At 36.5% G+C, this 21,269-nt stretch overlaps 1 protein-coding gene across 1 annotated transcript; it reads left to right on the forward strand.

Annotated features, from left to right (window-relative positions):
- Nucleotides 1-1,285: 1,285 nt before the first annotated feature.
- On the forward strand, nt 1,286-2,200 carry LOC126888508 (arginine and glutamate-rich protein 1-B-like). Its single transcript, XM_050656850.1, has one exon. It carries the CDS (start codon nt 1,286-1,288, stop codon nt 2,198-2,200), a length of 915 nt encoding a protein of 304 aa, XP_050512807.1.
- Nucleotides 2,201-21,269: the final 19,069 nt, after the last annotated feature.

The following is a 21,269-nucleotide window of genomic DNA, read 5'->3' on the forward strand; positions in this document are numbered from 1 at the left end:
GGTTCATCGCCAGTCCATTTCATCGCCGTCCGTTTCATCGCCGGCCGTTTCATCGCCAGTTAGTCGGTTGATTTTGTATTATGGGAGATGACACGACACGACGTTAAATTCAGTTCAAAACTTATGACAAATAAAAAGATAAAAAATATTACTATATTAATTTACTGTTCTATTCCTACTTCCCCTAAATTTGATACTAAATAGTATTAAATTTGTAGTGTTAAATTATATTTTATATTATAAAAGTTAAAAAGTCTACTAAAAGATAAAGTATGACAACGGGAATGGTCATATCTCGCCTTTCCTAGAATTCCTAATTAATACTAAAATTAAATAATAAATGTAACTGTCGAAAATTGGTCGAAAATTCGGAAATATATCAGTTAGCGATTAACTGACTGGCGATGAACCGGCCGGCGATGAACCGGCCGGCGATGAACCGGCCGGCGATGAACCGGCCGGCGATGAATCGGCCGGCAATGAACTGGCGGCATCGAAACGGCGGCGATGAACTGGCGGCGATGAAACGTCCTAGACCCGAAATAACTCCCCTCCCCCCTGGGATTGTATTTCTACCTCGACGACGGTGGGAGGGCCGAGTAACCGATCGTGGTCCCTAAAGTTGTGAGGGGAGCACGACCGGTGAAACCAAGGACAGTCCCAGCGTCCAGCGACTGTGCACCGGGTGAGCGCCGGACACCGCCGCTGGACGCTAAAAAAGGCGTCGCAACTGAGGCGAGCAGTTGCGACGCCTTTCGCCTTCAGCAGATGTATATCACCCTCCAACTTCCCTACGGCTACTCTAATCCCTAAAAGTTAATCTCGTCCACCTCAGCATTGTGACCGGGGGTCGATGGGGGGCCCCAAAGCAGTGTGCGGGGGGCTCCGCCGTCGGACTCTGATCACAAATTTCTATTCGAAAACTTCTTCGACATACCCACTACGAGTAGCCGTCATGTCTTACCCCACCACACATCCATTCCAAATCCCGCGTAACAGGGGAGGCAGCAGTTACGCGGAAACTCCAGGTAGTCTGTGAATACAAACTGCCACTGCGTCTGGAGGCAACCGTGAAAAAAAGCCTAGAGGAGTAAACCTCAATAAAACAATCCCCACTATCACGGTGGAAGGCATCGTGCCAAAGATATGAGAGATGCGAGGGTTAGAGCATCACAAACGATCCCTTCGGGATACCTGGCGACCTCCCGAAGTAACCAAGCCTTGGCGTGGTAAGGGCGCACTGCCGCGCCAGACGTATAGTACGTCCCAACTCGTGGGAATTTATATGAGTACCAATAAACACAATTCTGAACAGACGGGGGTGAGTGAAGACGACCATCGGCGAGACACGGACAATGGAACGGATATGGAAAATGAGAATAGGAAAAAACAGTCGCCTGACGACTTGAAATGGGAAGAAGGAATGAACAGTTTCGAGAGGGAGCTCATAAACTCACATAAAAAGAAACAGAAGATGAACAGGTCGACTGCCCCAAAACAGTCGACACTAGTAGGGGATGAAATGCTGGAAAGCAGTGAAAATGATGACGATGAGATAGAGGAGGAAAGATCACAAGAGGAAGTGGAAAAAATAGAAAAAGGATGGCAAAATATTCAGGAGAGGGTGTTAGCCTCTTTCTTGCTTGATGATGAAACCATGAATAAGAAGAAAAGGAAAGGGGACAGTCTAGAGAGAATAAATGATCTGAAGAGGGAGAGACTGGAAGAGAGTATTAAGTTTCCTGACGAAACCAAACAACAAAAAATAAACAGGAAACTCGAAGAGTTAAATATAAAACTAATAGAGATATTTACTAACCTAAGCGAAAAAAAGGGGGAAAAGGTGGAGATGGATACGGAATTAAAAAAACTGTTAGGGGTCATAAAATCCACTAACAACAAAAAAGAAGACGACAGTATAGCCGAAAAAACACAACAAGAAGTAAAATGCGATCACTGCAAGCTAAAAGTGGAACAAGAAAGACAGAGAGAAGAGCAAGAAAAAATTAAAAGGGCTCTAAACATGGGGGGAGGAAAAAAAACCTTCATGAGTATATGTAATAGCAAATGTCTGAGAAAGTCTGATAGTAACAAAAAAGGATGCGAAGGACAAGGGGGTAGAAAATATAATAAAGGACGTGGGAGAGGACCTGGCAGAAACACTAGAGGAAGTGAACGAGGGAGAAATCAAATTCCTTGAGAACTTTAGGAGGAAAGAAAATAAAAAAACAATTTGGTACACGTTCGTCGCTGGAATAGAAAAAGAAAGTGGTAGCGATATATACGACCTAGCAGAAAAGGCTATAACTAAAATTAAGAAAGAGATGGATGAAACACCAAAGGTTGTACGGGTCGTAGCCGGTAACGACCTTAACAAGGAGATCATAAGGAAAGCCCTCGAATATGTGGGGCGGAGGGAAAGTATCTCATGGGAGATGATAGTAAGAGGCAAGGAACTCGAGGTAGAGAAGAAGTCAGAACAAGAAGAAGCCCTCCTTATAAAGATGGGGGGGAAAAAATATAACGAAGTTCTTAGCGAAATGAGAGAAAAAATCGACATTGGAAAAATCGGTCTACAAGTGGAGAAGTTAAAAAGAACGAATGGGGGAGATCTCCTTGTAAAGTTAAAGGGAAGAGGGGCTGCGGAGAAGTTGAGGGCTGAACTGGACAGCAAAATGAACGGGATGGACACGGCAATCAGAAGAAAAGAGACTTTCTTCACGATTACGCGGTTGGACCCCGGGGTTGGTGAGGAAACTCTAAAGAAAATGATAAAGAGCTATACTGGCGTTCCTGAGAGAGAGATAGAAGTCAAGGTTCTACGAACAAACAGATATGGGGAGCAGGTAGCTACGATAGCCGTACGCCCCTCCATAGCGGAAGAGCTGAGGAGGTACGGCTCAATAAAAATAGGGTGGGTTGTGTGTCCAATAATGGAGAGACACAACCCAGTTAGGTGTTTTAAGTGCCTAAAGTTCGGGCACAACACTTACGATTGCAAGGAAGAGAGCAGGGCGGCGTGCTGCTATAATTGTCTCCAAACGGGGCATACCGTTGCAAGCTGCGGTAATAAACCGTACTGCTCGGTATGCAAAGAAGAAAGGCATAGGATGGACAGGATGGCCTGTCCGTCGTACCGAGCCCTTGTATACGGTAGGGGAGGAGAGGGGAACCCCTAAAACGAACTAACCAAACATAAAATAGACTCCCTGGAAAACGAAGGTGGGCCCATATACAGCCCACCTAGGTGTTATTTTATATCTTTATAATTTATTTTATCTATTTTATTTATTTTATTTATTCTATTTTACTCTATTATTTCAATTTTACTAAACCACTTTTATTTATTGAATTCTTTTACTTTTACATATTTTATCTATATACCGTATCTATTTATTTTATTTATATTAATTTATTTATTTGTTTTAGCTTTTATGCTTTTTAAATTTTTCGAAAGACGTGAGTCCGACGCAGAAACGACCTCTGGGAAATGAACCAAAGTGGACCTCAAGGATCAACCTGGTATACGGATATTGCAGGTGAACGTGGGCAGGGCACGCCGAGCACACGACCTTGTCCACGCAAAAGCCTGCAAGCTAGAAATAGACTTGCTCATCGTCCCGGAACCGAACAAAAAAATAACATCAGCCGGTGGTTGGGTCCAGGATAATGGGAAGAATGTGGCGGTGCTCTTTAGAAATAGGGGTTTGGGGGTGCGTGGTATTGTCAGGGGAGGAAATCATATCCTCATCAAACTGAGGGATTTCAGCCTGCTGGCATGCTACGTGTCCCCAAATATCCCTATGATAAGATACAAAGCAATTGTAGATGAAATAATGAGCGCCGCCACGAACGAAAAAGAAGTGATGATCGCCGGGGACATTAACGCGAAATCGAGGTTGTGGGGTGCCCCCATAAACGACAGAAAGGGGGAAATATGGAATGAATGGATAGCCCAGGCTGGCCTCCAAGTATTAAACAATAACAAACCAACATTCGTAAGGGGGGTCAGCCGAACACACATTGATATTACGTTCGCGAGTGAAGGGCTATCCAGGAGAGTGCACGGCTGGGATGTCCTTGGCGATCAGTTATTCACCTACCACCGGTATATACAATACGAAATAAAGGTTAAAGGGGGAATAAGGCGGCCGATAGGACACACGGAGATTTATTTTAACAAAACCAAGTACCTATCGGAGGTCAGGAAAATTAATGAACAAGAGATTTCTGACCATGGCCAACTGAGAAGAGCACTGCAAAGTGCAGCAAATTTGGCCACCGTGAAGAGAAAAGATAATAAAAAATCCCCCTACTGGTGGACGGATGAGATAGAAGGTCTACGGGAGAGATGCCTCAGAGCTCGAAGGAATTATACGAGAAGCCAGGGCAGCCTCGAGCTCAAGGAAATATATAAAGATCTAAAGAAAACTTTAAATAAAAAAATAAAACAAGAGAAAAAAGAAAAGTGGCAGACCCTGATGAAAGCATTGGACGAAGATATATGGGGCGATGCGTACAAGATCACTATGAAGACGCTGAAAATAATCGCCCCATATAGACTCGACGAAGACCAGCGGATGGAATCAGCTGAGCTCCTCTTTCCTACCAAGGATCATCAAAATTTCATTAAGATATTTCCAACGATGGTAGAGGAGTTCACGGAAGAGGAAGTTAGAATAGCTGGTCAGGAGATGAAGACAGGGAAAGCTCCCGGCCCTGACGGGCTGCCACCAGAGGCAATAAAAATAATAGCAACGGAGAAACCAGGTTTGATCAGAAGAATATACAACGACCTACTGCAGAAGCAAGAGTTTCCCAGGGACTTAAAGGAAGCGAACTTAGTTCTACTCCTAAAGCCTGGGAAACCCCCCGATTCAGCAGCCTCTTATCGGCCAATATGCCTTCTGGACTGCCTTGGTAAGTTCTACGAAGGGCTTATCAAGAAGAGGCTGGAGGGCGTGTTGGAAGATCAAAGAGTGCTATCAAATCAACAATATGGATTTCGAAAAAGTAAATCGACAGTCGATGCCGCGACCTGGATAAGGGACGCGGCTAAAGCAAGTAAAAAAAGATGGGTGGTCCTTGTTCTTTTGGACATAAAAAATGCTTTTAATTCAGCAAACTGGGGTCACATAGTAGACCGAATAGTCGAATTTGGGGCTCCAGAGTATGTGTCCAACATAATAAAGGACTACCTATCTGAAAGAACCGTATGCATATCGAAGAAAAAGAAGAAAGAAATGACCGCGGGTGTACCCCAGGGGTCAGTCCTGGGACCCTTACTTTGGAATATACTATACAACGGGGTACTAGAAGTAAACAGGCAGAGAGGAGTGAGAGCGATTGCATACGCGGACGACCTAGCATTACTGGTCGAAGACGACATGAATAGGGGAATAATACAAAAAGTAAACGAAGCAATACAGAAGACCGCAGATTGGATAGAGAGAAATGATCTAAAGTTAGCAGTAGAGAAGACAGAATCCATTATCTTGAGGGGACCAAGAAAGAGAGATGACATAATATTTGGATATAAAGGCTCTGTAATAAGACCCCAAAAGACGGTTAAGTACCTCGGAATTATTTTCGACGACAAGCTTAAATTCGGACAACACGTACAAGAAGCATGTCGGAAGGCAGAAGAAAGGACCTCTACACTAAATAAATTTATGCCAAATATAGGGGGTCCTGGATCCCAGAAGAGAATAGTGATGGCACAATCCATCTTATCCATAGTTTTATACGGAGCCCCAGTATGGCACGAGGTCCTTCGAATGAAAAAGTATAAAGACGTGCTTCTTAGGACACAAAGGAAACCTCTGATCAGGGTGTGCAGCGCGTATAGAACCGTATCAACCATTGCCTTACAGGTGGTGGCTGGGTCTGTACCGGTGCACATCCTGGCCAGAGAAAGAGTCCGAATGTACCAGAGGGGCAACGGGGCAATAGGTTCAGGTCCACAAGAAAGGAAAAGAAGTCTAGAGATGTGGCAGAGGGAATGGGCAGCCGAAGTCGAGAAGGCGGCCTGGACGAGATCCCTGATTCCAGATGTGGTGAGGTGGTACGAGTGCCGGCATCGGCGCGTCAGCTACTATTTCACACAATTTTTGACGGGACATGGATCGTTCAGGAAGTTTACTCATCGTATAGGAAAAACCATGGACGATCTATGCCCTGAGTGTGGAGTAGTGGATGACGCGCAGCATGTCGTCTTCGTGTGCCCTGCATACCAGGCGGGACGTACCGAGCTGCAGCTGGGACTGGGATCCCCTCTAGGCGAGCCTCACGAGCTAATTGATAAAGCTATCAATAGCAAGAGAGACTTCGACCTGATCATTGCTTTTGTCACGAAGACAATGAAGCACAAAGAGGAGAAAGAGAGGCGACTGCAAGCGGGATGACCGTCTATTTATTTATTTTTTTTAACGTTTTTATTTTTGTGTCGCAGATGGCAGCCAGTGGGGGGAGGATCCTTTACATCCAACCTGCGCTGTCTGTCTTATTTTAACTAGTTTTACTTATTTATTTATTTTATCTTGTTTTATCTTTTTATTTACTTCTTCAATCTTATTTATACAATATTTATCATTTTAAATCAATTTTATTACTCAAATGTGTTGCTTGTTGTAAGCGGTAGTCAGCAGGGGGAGGACCTTTTACATCTAACCCATGCTGACCGCCTTTGTATTGTTTTGTTTACTTTCTGTTTTGTCTTGTTTTTTTAGTCTGTTTTTTGTTTTGTATCAGGTAGTGGGGGAGGATTTTTACACCCAACCTCACTGACTGCTTCCTTTTAACTGTAGAATGAATGGGTATGAGTGTGAGTGCGAATTGATGAAAGCACGAATGTTTGGAGTTGCTCGTAACTGTCGACTGGTATCCTTTTCCTAGTTCATGTTTGATTGGGGGCACCCCGGTCGCCCCACCCGCACATGGGCTGCACGGGACGGTCGTCTTCACCGACCGGTCTTCGTGCGGGGTGTGTGCGGGACGGGGCGGCTGGGTGGCCGCTTAATCTACGGAGTGCACGCAGAGGGTGCCCGGGGGGAGTTATGAGTAAGGTCGACGGGTCAGACATGCTCGCCAAGAGCGGTTCCAGACCTGTCGGCTGGAGGAAGAGGAGGTGAGTTTAGTCGGTAGGCGGTTCGGCACGGTGAAGCGTGACGGATCGAATCCGACACACCTGGGACACCTTCCCAGATGGTCTTTTGAAGATTCTCACCTCCCAAAAAAAAAAAAAAAAGACCCGAAATAACTACATAAGAGACGAGCTGAAAATCGAGACAATGATGGAGTATGTTAAAAAAAGACAATTAAGTTGGTGGGGGTATTTACAACGACTACAGACAGAAGTACCCGTTAACAAGATATGGGAAACGAAGCAGGGAAATAGAAGTAGAGGAAGGCCGAGAGAGACATGGAACGAAGTGATGGCAAGGATTCTTGACAAAAAAGGAATATCATGAAACAACGCTAACTCTATGGCATAGGACAGGAAGCAATGGAAGAGATTTGTGCACTGTTAACAGAGCACAATTCATACCTTCACCCAAGAGGGTAGAAGGTCTAAAGATTATACATATATTATATTACTTTCATACAATTTGTCAACGATAATAAAAATGTCAATTATTATAAACAGTTTGTTTGTGGTCTTTGGTGTGGATATTTTGTGTTTTTGGTGGAATTGGAAGTTTAAGTTTATTAATTATCGAAAAGCATTTGACTGCGTTAACCATCAAAAAATGATCGAAATTCTATGAACAACTGGAATTGGAAAGCAAAACCTACGAATTATCTCAGAACTGTATTGGCACCAAACTGTAACAATTGAAATAAAGCACACAACATCCGAAGGGATGCAAATCCGATGAGGAGTACGACAAAGTTACGTGTTAACACCGCTATTATTTAATCTGTATTCAGAGTCTATATCCAGAGAAGTATTAGACGAGGTCCAAGGTGGAATCAAGATTAATGGAACTAGCATAGACAATATCAGTTACGCCGATGATACCGTCCTAATAGCAAGCAACGCACAAGCACTACAAAATACAATAAATGCGGTAGTTCGTTATAGCGAAATATTTGGTTTAGACTTAAACGTTTCCAAAACTTTAGTATTCTCCAAGACACCAATAAACGTACAAAAATTGTATGCTAAGGGACAAATAATAAAGCAGGTAACGTCCATAAAATATTTGGGAGCAAATGTCAATAGCCCAATGTAACCCAAAAAAAGAAATAAAATCAAGAATCGAACAAGCGAGGAAAACAGTCATGAAAATGAAAACATTTTTTGATCAGACTAAGATCAGACCTTAGTCTGGAGTTCGGAAATCGAATGATAGACCAGGGCCCATCTGTAAAAATATTAGTATATTTGGACGTTGAGAGGTGACTCAAATTTTTTTGCAGAAATTGCTTGAAAATAACTCAAATAATAATATTTGAGTTATCCTCCTCTCAAAAAGGTCCGGAACATTGTTTAAATAATCAAAATGTCAAAAAATGAAGGAAAAATTCGATTTTTTTCTTCGTTTTTTGATTATAACCTTAAAAGTGTTCATTTCCGAGAAAAGTTGTACTGACATAAAAGTTGCGTAATTAAATTTTCTATAATATAAAATTGGTTAAAAATTTAAAAAATAGTCACACTTGTTGCAAAATAGCAATAATTGCGAAAAGGCCATACAAAAACAAATATTCGCATTTTACGTTTTTCAACCATTTATGCTACACTTAGGACCTTCATATTTCACCCAAGAAAACTTTATGATACATAAAACAACAATTTAAATTTCATTAAGATCGGTTTAATAGAATTTGCAAAATAAATTTTTCAATCCAGCTTTCGCAAAAAAAATCATTTTTTCAAAATGTTACAGGACTGAAAATAAAGCAGATAACAAGTTGAAATTTTTTTTACGTATAGAAGTGAACTGTACCTTTCATTTGCAATTTGCAAAATTAAAATAGATTAACTACCACGGCGTCAGGAATTTTTTTAAATAAACATTAATTAATTATTGGTGCTACGCGTAGGACAGCGGATAGTTTACTCTGATTGGGCATTCCAATGACCTTTGATAATGATTGATACATTTTAATTTTTATTATATTTCGGTATAAATAAATAAATATGTTTATTGCAAAATAAAAATACATACTCTCTCCTTTGAAATAACACTTTTTTAGCAAAAACTTTCTTTGTTTATATATTTTAACTTAGAGAATAAAAGTTTATTATTTTTAAACATATGCAATTTTTTAAACAATATTTCACAAACAATAATAAAATTAGTTTGATTTTTGTGGAATTAAAATATTAAAATACAACAAAATATACAGTAAGAAAATAATATATTAGATAAAGATTGGAAGAAATTTTGGTGGAAATCAACTTGTGTGAATCGAACACCGCTGTCCTTCGCGTAGCACCAAAAATTAATGTTTATTTAAAAAATTTCCTGACGCCGTGGTAATTAATCGATTTTAACCCGTAAGTACTAACATCTTAAATCAATGGTGTAAACACTAACTAACCGCCTGACAGACGGGTTTAACATTTTAGTGGTAATTTTTGTTTTTGTTAAATATTTTAATGCAAAAAAATATCTCAATGACTTACTGAAAGTATTAATTATCTAAAAAACACAGTAATTAATCTAGTTTTTTTGTATCTATTAAAATAAAAAACATTATAACAAGAATGGAAGGATTGTTTGTGTACCTTTTTACACCTGAAAAAAAGTGTGATAAAAAATAAACAAATTAAAGAATCTTAATAAAAATTTATAATCGAGTTAAACAAAGAGTAAGAAAAATGAAAATAAAAAGGTTTTTAAAAAACGTTAAAACAAAAAAAAACTGACAGGTACTATAGTTAGTACAGAGTAGCAATGGTAGTCAGTGGCAACATTTTCATCACAAAATGATTCCAGTTCGCTTATGTCGTCTTCTACCTCATCAAACCTTTCAAAAGAGTTTCGTCAGGGTGTTTATTCCCTTATTTGATGTTTTCTTACGAACTGGAACACATTATGTGTAGTGACGAACTGGGCATAAACACCAACACCCCGTCTATTAGACGGAAATCACACTTTGAGCCTAAATATCTTTCGAATAACAACCTGCAGCAAATTGCCGAATTCAATACTACTAAAGAACAACCCAACTTGAAAAGTCATAAACGGGTGACCTTAAAAATTTTATAGGAAGGGAAATATTCCACTTTCGACAAGCGATGCCGTCTGAGAGACGGGGTGTTAGTACTTAAGGGTTAATTTTCCAAATTGCAAACGAAAGGTACAGTACACTTCTATAAGCAAAAATTCAACTTGTTATCTGCTTTATTGTCAGTCCTGCAACATTAAAAAAAATGAATTTTTTTTGCGAAAGCTGGATTCCAAAATTTATTTTGCAAAATGTATTAAACGGATCTTAATGAAATTTACAGTGTTGTTTTAGTACATTATAAAGTTTTTCTGGATAAAATATGAAGGTCCTTAGTGTAGAATAAATGGTTGGAAATCGTAAAATGCGAATACTTGTTTTTGTATGTTTTTTTTTTTCGCAATTATTGCTATTTTGCAACAAAGGTGACTATTTTTTAAATTTTTAACCTAATATATATTGTAGGAAATTTAATTACGCAACTTTTATATGAGTACAACTTTTCTCAGAAATGAATAGTTTTAAAGTTATAATCAAAAAACCAATAAAAAAAATCGAATTTTTCCTTCATATTTTGACATTTTGATTATTTAAACAATGTTCCGGACCATTTTGAGTGGAAGGATAACTTAAATATTATTATTTGAGTTCTCTTCAAGCAAATTTCTGCAAAAAAATTTGAGTTGCCTCTCAACGTCCATCTCAAAACAGATGCGCTCTGGACTATGATCAGATGTTATGTTTTCTGTCTTGCTAAATGACTGTGAAAGTTATACAATGGACTCTGAACCATGGAAACATAATAGATGCCTTTGAAATGTATATATACAGACGGATGCTGAAAATTCCATGGGTACAAAAAATGAAAATGGTTACATGAAAATTAAGTACTTCGCCCATGAACAAACAAAAAGTTATACTAAGAATAATTCAAGAAAGAAAAATACAATACTTGGACCACGTGTTGTAGTCAAAGCAATAAAGCACTAAACCTCGGAAAAAAAAAGGACAAGACGGATCATAATAATTCTTTTTGCATTCGATTTATGAATGCGCCAGCAAACTTTATGACAAGGAGCCATGATATAATATTGGAAAACTGCATACAAAAAATACATTCTTTAAGTGCATCTCAAGCAGACAATAAAAAAATTCAGAACTCGTCAATTATCGGCGGAAATGAGTTCAATTTTGTTACTCAGCGGTTTGTGGGGTCGCTGAAAACGAATATGATATCAAAAGTGATCGCTGGACTACCTGGTGGCCAGGGTACCTACTGTGTACCTCGTATTGTGGAGTTTTCGGCAAATTCATTAAAAATTAGTCAAAAATCACTACTCGGGAGTTTTGGGGCCGATAACGACAAACATGACATCGGAAGTACACTCAACGGAAAAGGTACGTAATAGCAATAAAAATGTTAATTCAGACAACAAACGCAATACTTAAAATTTGTCCAATTCTTGGTTTTATTGGGACAACAAAACGATGTTCATCAATTCATTATTTTCGTTCGTTGGGCCAATGTATTACGTTTATTGAATGGATGAACATTCATTATGTATACCATAATATCACTTTATTGGTATTACGAACTCTGTTCACTGAGTCAACGAACACTATTTATTGATATTACGAACTCTAATCACTGAGTCAACGAACACTATTTATTGAAACAACAACGTCGTTAATTGACCGACGAAGACTATTCGTTGTGTCAATAACAGTGTTATTTCTCCTAACGTATTTCGTTTATTTCTACAATTATTTCCGTTTATTGTTATAATTAATTCCGTTCATTCCCACAATAAATACGGTTTTTCTTACAATAAATTCTATTCATTCTTACAATCAGTTTCGTTCATTCCTACTATGAACGTATTTTATATTAATAATTACTGAATGCAATAGACCAATGTATGATATTAATTGATTAATAATAATTTTTTAAATCCCTTTTTTTGTCCTTAACCTAAAGGACTTTACACTGTGTGATTTTTAATATGATTTCACTTATACAGTGTACTGGAATAAGTGTTACACTCCCCCCGCCCCCTTATTAACTTATTTATTTTTAGCACATAAGCAAAACGCTCGGACAGGTCGATTTCTAAAATAATCAAAGTATATTATAACATCAATGTTCCGAACTTTACACGATCCCTCTTCAGGTGACAGGCGCGGCGTAACTTTGATTTTTTTTTAATGGGAAAGTACGTCATGTGACAGCTTATTTAAAAGCGTTTGAAATAGTGATTTCAAAAATGTATAACACTTTAATCCTTTTTGAGAGCGCAGGCGCAAAATTTCGATCGAATTCTATTTAAACGCATTCATTTTTTTTGGAATTCTGAGAAAACTAATACGTATTTTTGAAAAATTTAAACGCAGAATAAAGTATTACATTATTACCGAGGGCAGAAAGTCCCTTAGAATAAACAAAAAGTTTTTGTTAAATGGTATGCCTATTTGAAATTAAAAATCATACTAAATTTTCTCTGTTTCACCCCTGTGACTTATTAAAATAATCATTATAGAGGTTCTCAGGGACTTCAGACCCTCAATAATACTGTCATATTTTATTTTACATTAAAATTTTCAAAAATAATAATTATTTTCTCAGGATTCGAAAAAAATGGATACATTTAAAAAGAATTCGACCGAAATTTCACGATAATAGACACACAAAAACTTCCTTCTACTACGGACTACACTTGAAAACGAAATGCAATTATTATTCGGCACTTCGGTAACACAGACAAGCTAGGGGTATCACCATAAGGAAAAACCGTTAACTTTCAAATGGTCAAGCAAAACATTTATTGTCTCAACAACTACGATTATTGTCACAATGAACGCATTGATTGTCGGTATTAAATGCAGTAGTAGATTGATTAATGCATTCGTTCTCACAACAATCAATTTACATTTATTCAATAATCATATATTACTCTATATTAACAACATTTGCACATTGTTTTAATGAAATCTGTACGTTGTCACGATAAACCAAGGTAATTGCTTGTCATCTACGAAATCAAGAACGTGAGTTGCTGCCAGAATTAACAGCATTTATTAAATATACGAAACTAAGTTATTGGCTGAATAAATTGAGTGTTATTGATTAATGTACTCTAGTTATTCTCACAATTATTATTCAATCATTGTGACAATAACCAAATACATTCGTCAATGTCTAAAAGTTCGTTGAAATAACAAATTAAATTGTTGGGGCAACGAAATATTATTCAGTAATCACTGTTAATCAATATTACGAACTAAATTTTTTTGAGTGTAATTTCAGAAGTACCTAGTGCCCAATGTACATACTGTTTACCTCGTCTTGTGTAGTTTTCGGCAAACAATTTATTAAAAAATTAGTCAAAAATAATTACTCGGGGGTTTTTTGGGTCGCTAACGACGAATATGACATCGAAAGCGATCTCCGGGATACCTGGTGCCCAGGGTACCTACTTCTTATGGAGTTTTCGGCAAATTCATTAAAAAATTAGCCAAAAATTTTAGTCGGGGTTTCTTGGGTCGCTGACGACGAATATGACATCGAAAGTGCTCTATGGAGTACTTGGCAACCAGGGTACCTAATGTTTACCTCGATTTCTGGAGTTTTTGGCAAATTCATTAAAAAACTAGTCAAAATTCATTGCTCAGGGGTTTTTGGGGTCTCTGACGACTAATATGACATCGGAAGTGATCTCCAGTGTACCTGGTGCCCACGGTAAATATGATGACTAATGATTTTTGACTAATTTTTTAATGAATTTGCCGAAAACTCCAGAAAACGAGGTAACCAGTAGGTACCCCGCTTACCAGGTACTCCGTAGATCACTTCCGATGTCTTATTCGTCGTCAGCGACCCAAAAACTAACAAGTAATGATTTTTAGCTAATTTTTTAATGAATTTGCAGAAAACTCCATAAAAAGTAGGTACCCTGGGCACCAGGTATTCCAGATATCGCTTTTGATGTCATATTCGTCGTCAGAGACCCCAAAAACCCCCGAATACTTATTTTTGCCTAATTTTTTAATATTTTTTTTTGCCGAAAACTCTACAAGAGAGGTAAACAGTAGGCACCAGTTACTCCGAAAATCACTTCTGATGTCATATTCGTCGTTAGTGGCCCCAAAAACCCCCCGAGTAATGATTTTTTACTAATTTTTAATGAATATGCCGAAAACTTCACAAGACGAGGTAAACAGTAGGTACCCTGGGCATCAGTTACTCCAGAGATCAGTTTTAACGTCATATTGGTTTCCAGCGGCCCCAAAAACCCCCGAGAAACAAAATTAAACTCATTTCCGCCGAAATTGACGAGTTCTGAAATTTTTTTATTATCTGTTGTTGAGATGCACTTTAAGAATGCATTTTTTGTATGCAGCTTTTCAATATTCATGGCTCCAGGTCACAAAGTTTCCTGGCGCATTCACGAATCGAATGCAAGAGGAGGTATTAAGATCCGTCTTGTCCTTTTTTTTTTTTCGGAGGTAAGGCCGATTTTAGTGCTTTGTTGTTCGTCTATTGAGAGGGGAAAGATATGCACTACTTCAAATCATATTGGAAGATAAAGTAAATGGCAAAAGATCAATAGGAAGACGTCAGAACCCTTGGCTGAAGGACCTAAGAAGATTGACCGCTCGTCCACAGACATTTTTTGTGCAGCAGTTTCCAAAACTACAATTGCCGTTTGGATTGCCAACCTTCGAAAGGAGACGGCGCAAAAAGAAAAAGTATATTACCCGATTTCTATTAATTACGAAAATTATCACTTATAACTAGAGAAGGCGGTGGTCGACAAAACACTGGTTTTCGGTTATACAGCTTTTTTTTTATTATGCGTTTTAACCTGGCGGTTGTAACCGATCAAAAAAACCGATTAAGTATTCCAAAAACCGGTTTTCGCAGTTTTTAATAAATAGCCAATATCTAATAGGTTAAATTGTTACGTTTACATTGCACGAAATATGAAATAATATAATATATGGTGGTTGGAACTATTTCAACCATATCACTTATAGACCAGGACGGATTTGTGAAAAGACGTCTATTTTTGGATGTGCGAGGTGGCATTCGGATTTTTGCAGATAAAGTTAGGTGACAATTTCAATAATAATAATTTACTTATGCTCCTTCTCAAATATACCCGGAACATTAATAAAAAAATTAAAATTTTTAAAATTTCGAAAAAGATTGATTTTTTTCTATTTTCTTTGCTTATTACTTTAAAACTATTCATTTTGGAACAAAGTCGTAAAAAATAAAATAAATATAATTGAATTTTGTATGATAAACGACTGGTACAAAATGTCTTAAATTATTACCCTTTCTGCAAAATAGCAATAAAGATAAAATAAGAGGGCAAAATAAGCCTGTTTTTATTCAATGTTTTTCAACCAATTTGGTTGCACTTAGAACTTTCGTAATTCGCTTAGAAAATTCTTGCAACATACTTAAATCGTTCACCAAATTTCATTAAAATCGACCTGATAGATTTTGCAGAATAATTTTGCAATCTAATTTTTTTTTAAGTTCAAATTTTTTAAAAACTTTTTGAAGGTAAAGTAGATTATTTAGAAATTTGCTAATTTTTTTACATATAAAGAAGTTCTCTACCTATCTAATACACTTTACAGAATTAAAATCGGATTATTTAAGCGGCCTCATCACTGTTTTAAAGTTATAAACAATTTTTTGGCTTATAAACAAATACAGTGAGGACGTTTGTGTTGGCATAAATTCATTTTCTCGAAAATAGGCGTCTCTGGAGATAAATCCCGAAACAGGTTGATTTTTATTTTTAAATTCCAATTTTTTGGTATATATATCAAACTAGTGACGTCATCCATCTGGGCGTGATGACGTAATCGATGATTTTTTTAAATGAGAATAGGTGCTGTGTGATAGCTCAATCGAAAGGCTATTGAATTTTGTATTCAGTAATATAAACATTAACATTATTTATACAGGGTTTGAATTAAAAAAAAAATTGGATGTCATCACACCCAAATGGATGACATCTCTAGTATGATATTTATGCCAAAAAATTATAATTTAATAATAAAAATCTATCTGTCTCGGGATTTACCTCCAGAGTTTCCCGTTCTCAAGAAAATGAATTTATTCCAACTTAAACATCCTCACTGTATTTGTTTATAAGCCAAAACATTGTTTATAACTTTAAAACAGTGCTGAGGCCGCTTAAATAATCCGATTTTAATTCTGTAAAGTTTATTAGATAGGTAGAGAACCTCTAGAGACGTAAAAAAATTAGCAAACTTCTAAATGGTCTACTTTTGTTTCAGAAAGTTTTTAAAAAAATTTAGATTGCAAAATTATTATACAAAATTTATTAGGTCGATTTTAATGAAATTTGGTGGATGGTTTAAATATATTGTAAGAATTTTGTAAGCGAATTATGAAGGTTCTAAGTTCAACCAAAGTGGTTGAAAAACATTGAATAAAAACAGGCTTTTTTGCCTCCTTATTTTCTATTTATTGTTATTTTGCAGAAAGGGTAATAATTTAAGACATGTTAAAGCAGTCGTATATTGTACAAAATTCAATTATCTTTATTTTTGTTTTCCTGCAACTTTGTTCCAAAATTAATCGTTTTAATGTTATAAGCAACGAAAGTAGGAAAAAAATTATATTTTTAAATATTTTTAAATATTTAAATTTTTTTTATTAATGTTCCGGGCATGTTTGAGAAGGAGCATAAGTCAATTATAATTATTGAAGTTGTCATCCAACTTTATCTGCACAAATCCGAATGCCACCTCTCACATCCACCTCAAAATAGATCCACCCTGGTCTAATACAGTTTTATGTAAATATTATGAGCTAAATACCTATTTCCCAAATTACACTAAAACATATTTTTCCAAAATGTATCATGTGAGCACTTTATGTAATATTTATTTCTTAAATACAATTTGGATTATGGTTTTTTGGAATAATTACTTAAAGATAATGGAGGTGCTCAGATCAACAGTGGCCCAACCGACAATTTTACCAAAACGCGTTTATTACATTAAAGTTATCCCTTATTTAAGCATTGTCAGATGCAGATTTGTCAGATGCAGATTTGTCAGATGCACTGGTTGCTATAATAATGCAAATAAATTATTCTCAGTATAATAATAATCTGATTGGACAGAATTAAACACGTGAAGAAAAATCTTATTACACAATTGGAAATCAAAATCATTAAAAAATAATCGCTAAAATTTTGATTTTTCTGGGTATCTATTAGTCAAAATCTCTATGAATGAAATAATCGCTCAGCCTTTGATTTTTTGAGGTTTATATTGGTCAAAATCTCTAAGAATGAGATAATCTTTTAAAAATCTCCTGATTTTGTGAGTTTTTAGTGTCTATTTTAATTTTGAGGCAGTCTTTGTTTTCTTATGAGAAAACTAAAAAAATCTTATAATACCTTCACGGGACATTTTCAACCAAATGAATAATAAAACAGTATCAGAAATTGCCCTGTTAAAAGACTAGGTCTGCTTTTACCATATTTAGATCTAAGGCAAAGTGTTTAATGTTCGGCGTCATAAAGCTCGAAACAACAAACTTCCGTGGAAGCATTAAAATATAGAAAGCAAAAGTTGTAATTTAATTTACTACGTTAAAACGGAAGGTATATTTTATATTGAGTGGTTTAGTAGTTTAGTTTTAATATATTGTAACACAAACGAGCCTCTACAAACGAAGGGTCAAAAGAACTAGGACGAATATACATTTTACTCCTCGTATTGTTTGAAAGCCTTAACGATAATTCTTGACCAAAATGGTATTACTTGAAATTAAGCTTTTATTGTTACAAACTATCTTCTCTGGAAACAAGATATTCACATATCGGATGCTATAAGCCGCTGTAAGGGATAATAATAGATCGGTTTATCATTTTAAAGTTTCTGTTTGTAGAATAATTTAGATAAATTCGTCCTCAAATTGTATAGTTACTGCGCATTCGTTTTTTACTTGGACGAGGGAATCGTAACAACTATATGAGAGAAAGTCGGGAGTCAATAAAATAACCAAATATTGGCCTCCATCTTAATAGTAGAGTGAAATATAATGCCATCTTCTTCTTTCTTCTTTAAGTGCCATCTCCGCGACGGAGGTCGGCAATCATCATAGTTATATACTTTAGAGATGGCTGCTCTGAAATATTCATTTGATGTACTGTACATCCGTACCATTCTCTCAGGTTGCGCAGCCACGATATTCTGCGTCTCCCTATGCTTCATTTTCCTTGAATCTTTCCCTGTATAATCCATTGGAGCAAGTTGTATCTCTCTCCACGTGTAATATGTAAGAGATATTATAATTTTTTTATTTTGATGGTATGTATTTAAGATTTCCATTTCTTTATTCATCTTTCTCAGAACATCTTTGTTTGTGACGTGTTCTGTCCACGATATTTTCAGAATTTTCATTGAATAGTTTTTTCATTGATGCCGCATTCAAGGTCCAAGCTTCCATTCCATAAAACAAAGTTGAGAAAACCTAGCACCTAGCCAACCTAACTCTTAGCTCCAACTTTAAATTTCTTGTGCAGAGCACTTTCCTCATTGTGCTAAAATTTACTGTAGCCTTTTTTATTGTGATTTTGATTTCCTGGAAGTAATCACCTGTGGAGTTGATCGTTGTTCCAATATATGCATATTGGTCGATTCGTTTGACATTGGATCCGTGTATAAAGAGATTCTCGTTATTTCTTTGGGTTTTTGATATGCCCAAAACTTTGTCTTCTTGACGTTCATTGTTATTCTTGTCCAAACTTCGCTATTCTTGTCACCAGCCTCTGAATGTCCCCAATATTTTAGGATTACATGACAGTGCCATCCGCATATCTAATGTTGTTAATGGGAACTCCATTTACCTTTATTCCAGCTGTTTCACCCTCAAGAAGTTTTAAGATATTTTCCGAGTAGGAATTAAAAATATCTGACGACAACACGTATCTCTGTCCCACCCCACGCCTGATTCTAAGTTCCTCTGACGGCTAATCGTTAACACGTAGTTTTGTTCGTTGCTTATAGTATAAATTCGATATAATCCTGAGGTCATTTTAGTCTGTCTTCTTTGATTTCAGGACATGCGTTAATTGTTGATGTCGTACTTTGTCGAACGCATTATTATAGTCAATAAAACACGCATATATATCTTGATTGAAGTCCAGGCACCTTTGTATTAGTACATTAAGTAAAAAAAAGAGCTTCACGAGTTCCAGACCCTATTCGGGGTCTTGTTTCAACTTTATAGGGATTGATTTGTTCAGTTTTTCCAAAAAAAAAATAGACCGGCAAATATTTGTATACGAAAACTAAATAAAGATTCCGAATCTTTAATTCTTGACTGGCGTCGGGGTGGTTTCAACCCAGTAGGGGTTGATTTGTTCAGTTTTTTCCGAAAATATAGTGCGACACTGTTTTCTACGGTAAAATTATATTGTTTCTATGGTAAATTACCACATTTGTGGTAGCTTATTGGTACATCGATATTAAAAAACCAAGAGCACCAACTCAACATGTCTCTCCTAAAGATGAACAGCTGGATCAAATTGGCCAATGGATGGTAATTACTACGAGGAATTGATGCAAACTTCAAAATTGCACTGGATATCGCAGACGTGTTGTGAAAAATGTGGTTTGAGTTTGTGTTTCAATAAGAAAAATATCTGTTTTAAAAAGTTCCATACTGAGATTTGATAAAAAAGTGATAACCCAATGCATGACGTTGCACATCTGCAACATTAGATTTTTGAATTTTCTTAATATTAACGGAACTTAAAAAAGAATTTGTGTTACTTTTTACCAACAAAGACAACGTAAGTACATATAGTCAAAGCCCGAATTTCAGGCACTCCTAGGTTTGACTAGGCAATCCTTAGGTCTGACTGACGGTCTTAGTCAAAGCCCAAAATAAATTACAGTTTCGGCCTTTGACTAGTCAAACCTAGGATAGACTAAGTTAGTCAGACAAAGGTCGAAATTTAATTTTACGAAATCGGGGTTTGACTAGTCAAACCTCGATCAGCTATCAAAATGTCGTAATTTGTTATATTAGGTTTAATAAAACGTCATTTTTTAATTTGAATGTTGATTATTTTTATATTGTCATAATTAAAATAAAAATATTAGTGTTTATACTCACTTGTTGAGGCATTACAGCATTTGGATTTGCATAATACGTTAGACCTTTTACACTTACATAATTTTGAAGAGCATTTCTTATTGCAGTAGCATTTTAAAAATCCTTCTCCTCCAAATTATTTTTGTTTGTACTAATTTCTCTTGGAGACAACTTAACGTCTGGGATATCTTCGAAATTAAGTAAATTCTCTTTGCATTTTCTTATTTGATTTCTTGAAAAAAGTGTGTTTATTTTTCCTTATTTCGTACCAATTCTATATAAACCGTCAACAGTTTTCTCGTCAACTGTGAAAGAAGATATTGCAATCGGAAAAAAACTAAGGATCACCATAATACTAACTAAGCCCCTGGACCGTCGTCACTAGGAGAGCAAGAAAATTGTCAAACAATTCAGATTACTTCTTCAGATGTGGTTTGTTGTATTAGTCAAAAAGAGAGCTCTGACGCACATACGTGCATAATTTGTAATCAGGTAGTATATACATGTTGTATACGCTGATAGCACACTTGGTGCATACTCTGAAGGTTTTGAAAGAAAACTTACATGCATGCATTGTGCACACACAGAGAAGATTAAAATAAATATAGGAAAGGCGATTGAAAGTCTTTATGTCCAAGCTAATGCTATGGAACAATTAAGTGAAAAAAACTTCCTCCATTTTCGATCGGAAAAACTGTAACAATACCGATCCCTAGCTTTGATACAGCCAAAGGAGGTGCTCGAAATATTTTGAGCATCATACAAGATAAAACAATTGACGGTTCATATAGAGATGGTACGAAATACGGAACAATAAACACACTTTTTTTAAGAAATGAATTAAGAGATTGCAAAGAGAATTTTCTTAATTTCGAAGATGTTCCAGACGTTAAGCTGTCTCTAAGGGAAATAAGTACAAAAGATCCTAAAT

The sequence above is a fragment of the Diabrotica virgifera genome, chromosome 7 (assembly GCF_917563875.1).
Source record: "Diabrotica virgifera virgifera chromosome 7, PGI_DIABVI_V3a".
NCBI lineage: Eukaryota > Metazoa > Arthropoda > Insecta > Coleoptera > Chrysomelidae > Diabrotica > Diabrotica virgifera.

Bases quoted from the DNA above. Each gene is read 5' to 3' on its own strand.
- LOC126888508 (XM_050656850.1), top strand. From the start codon at position 1,286: ATGAGTACCAATAAACACAATTCTGAACAGACGGGGGTGAGTGAAGAC.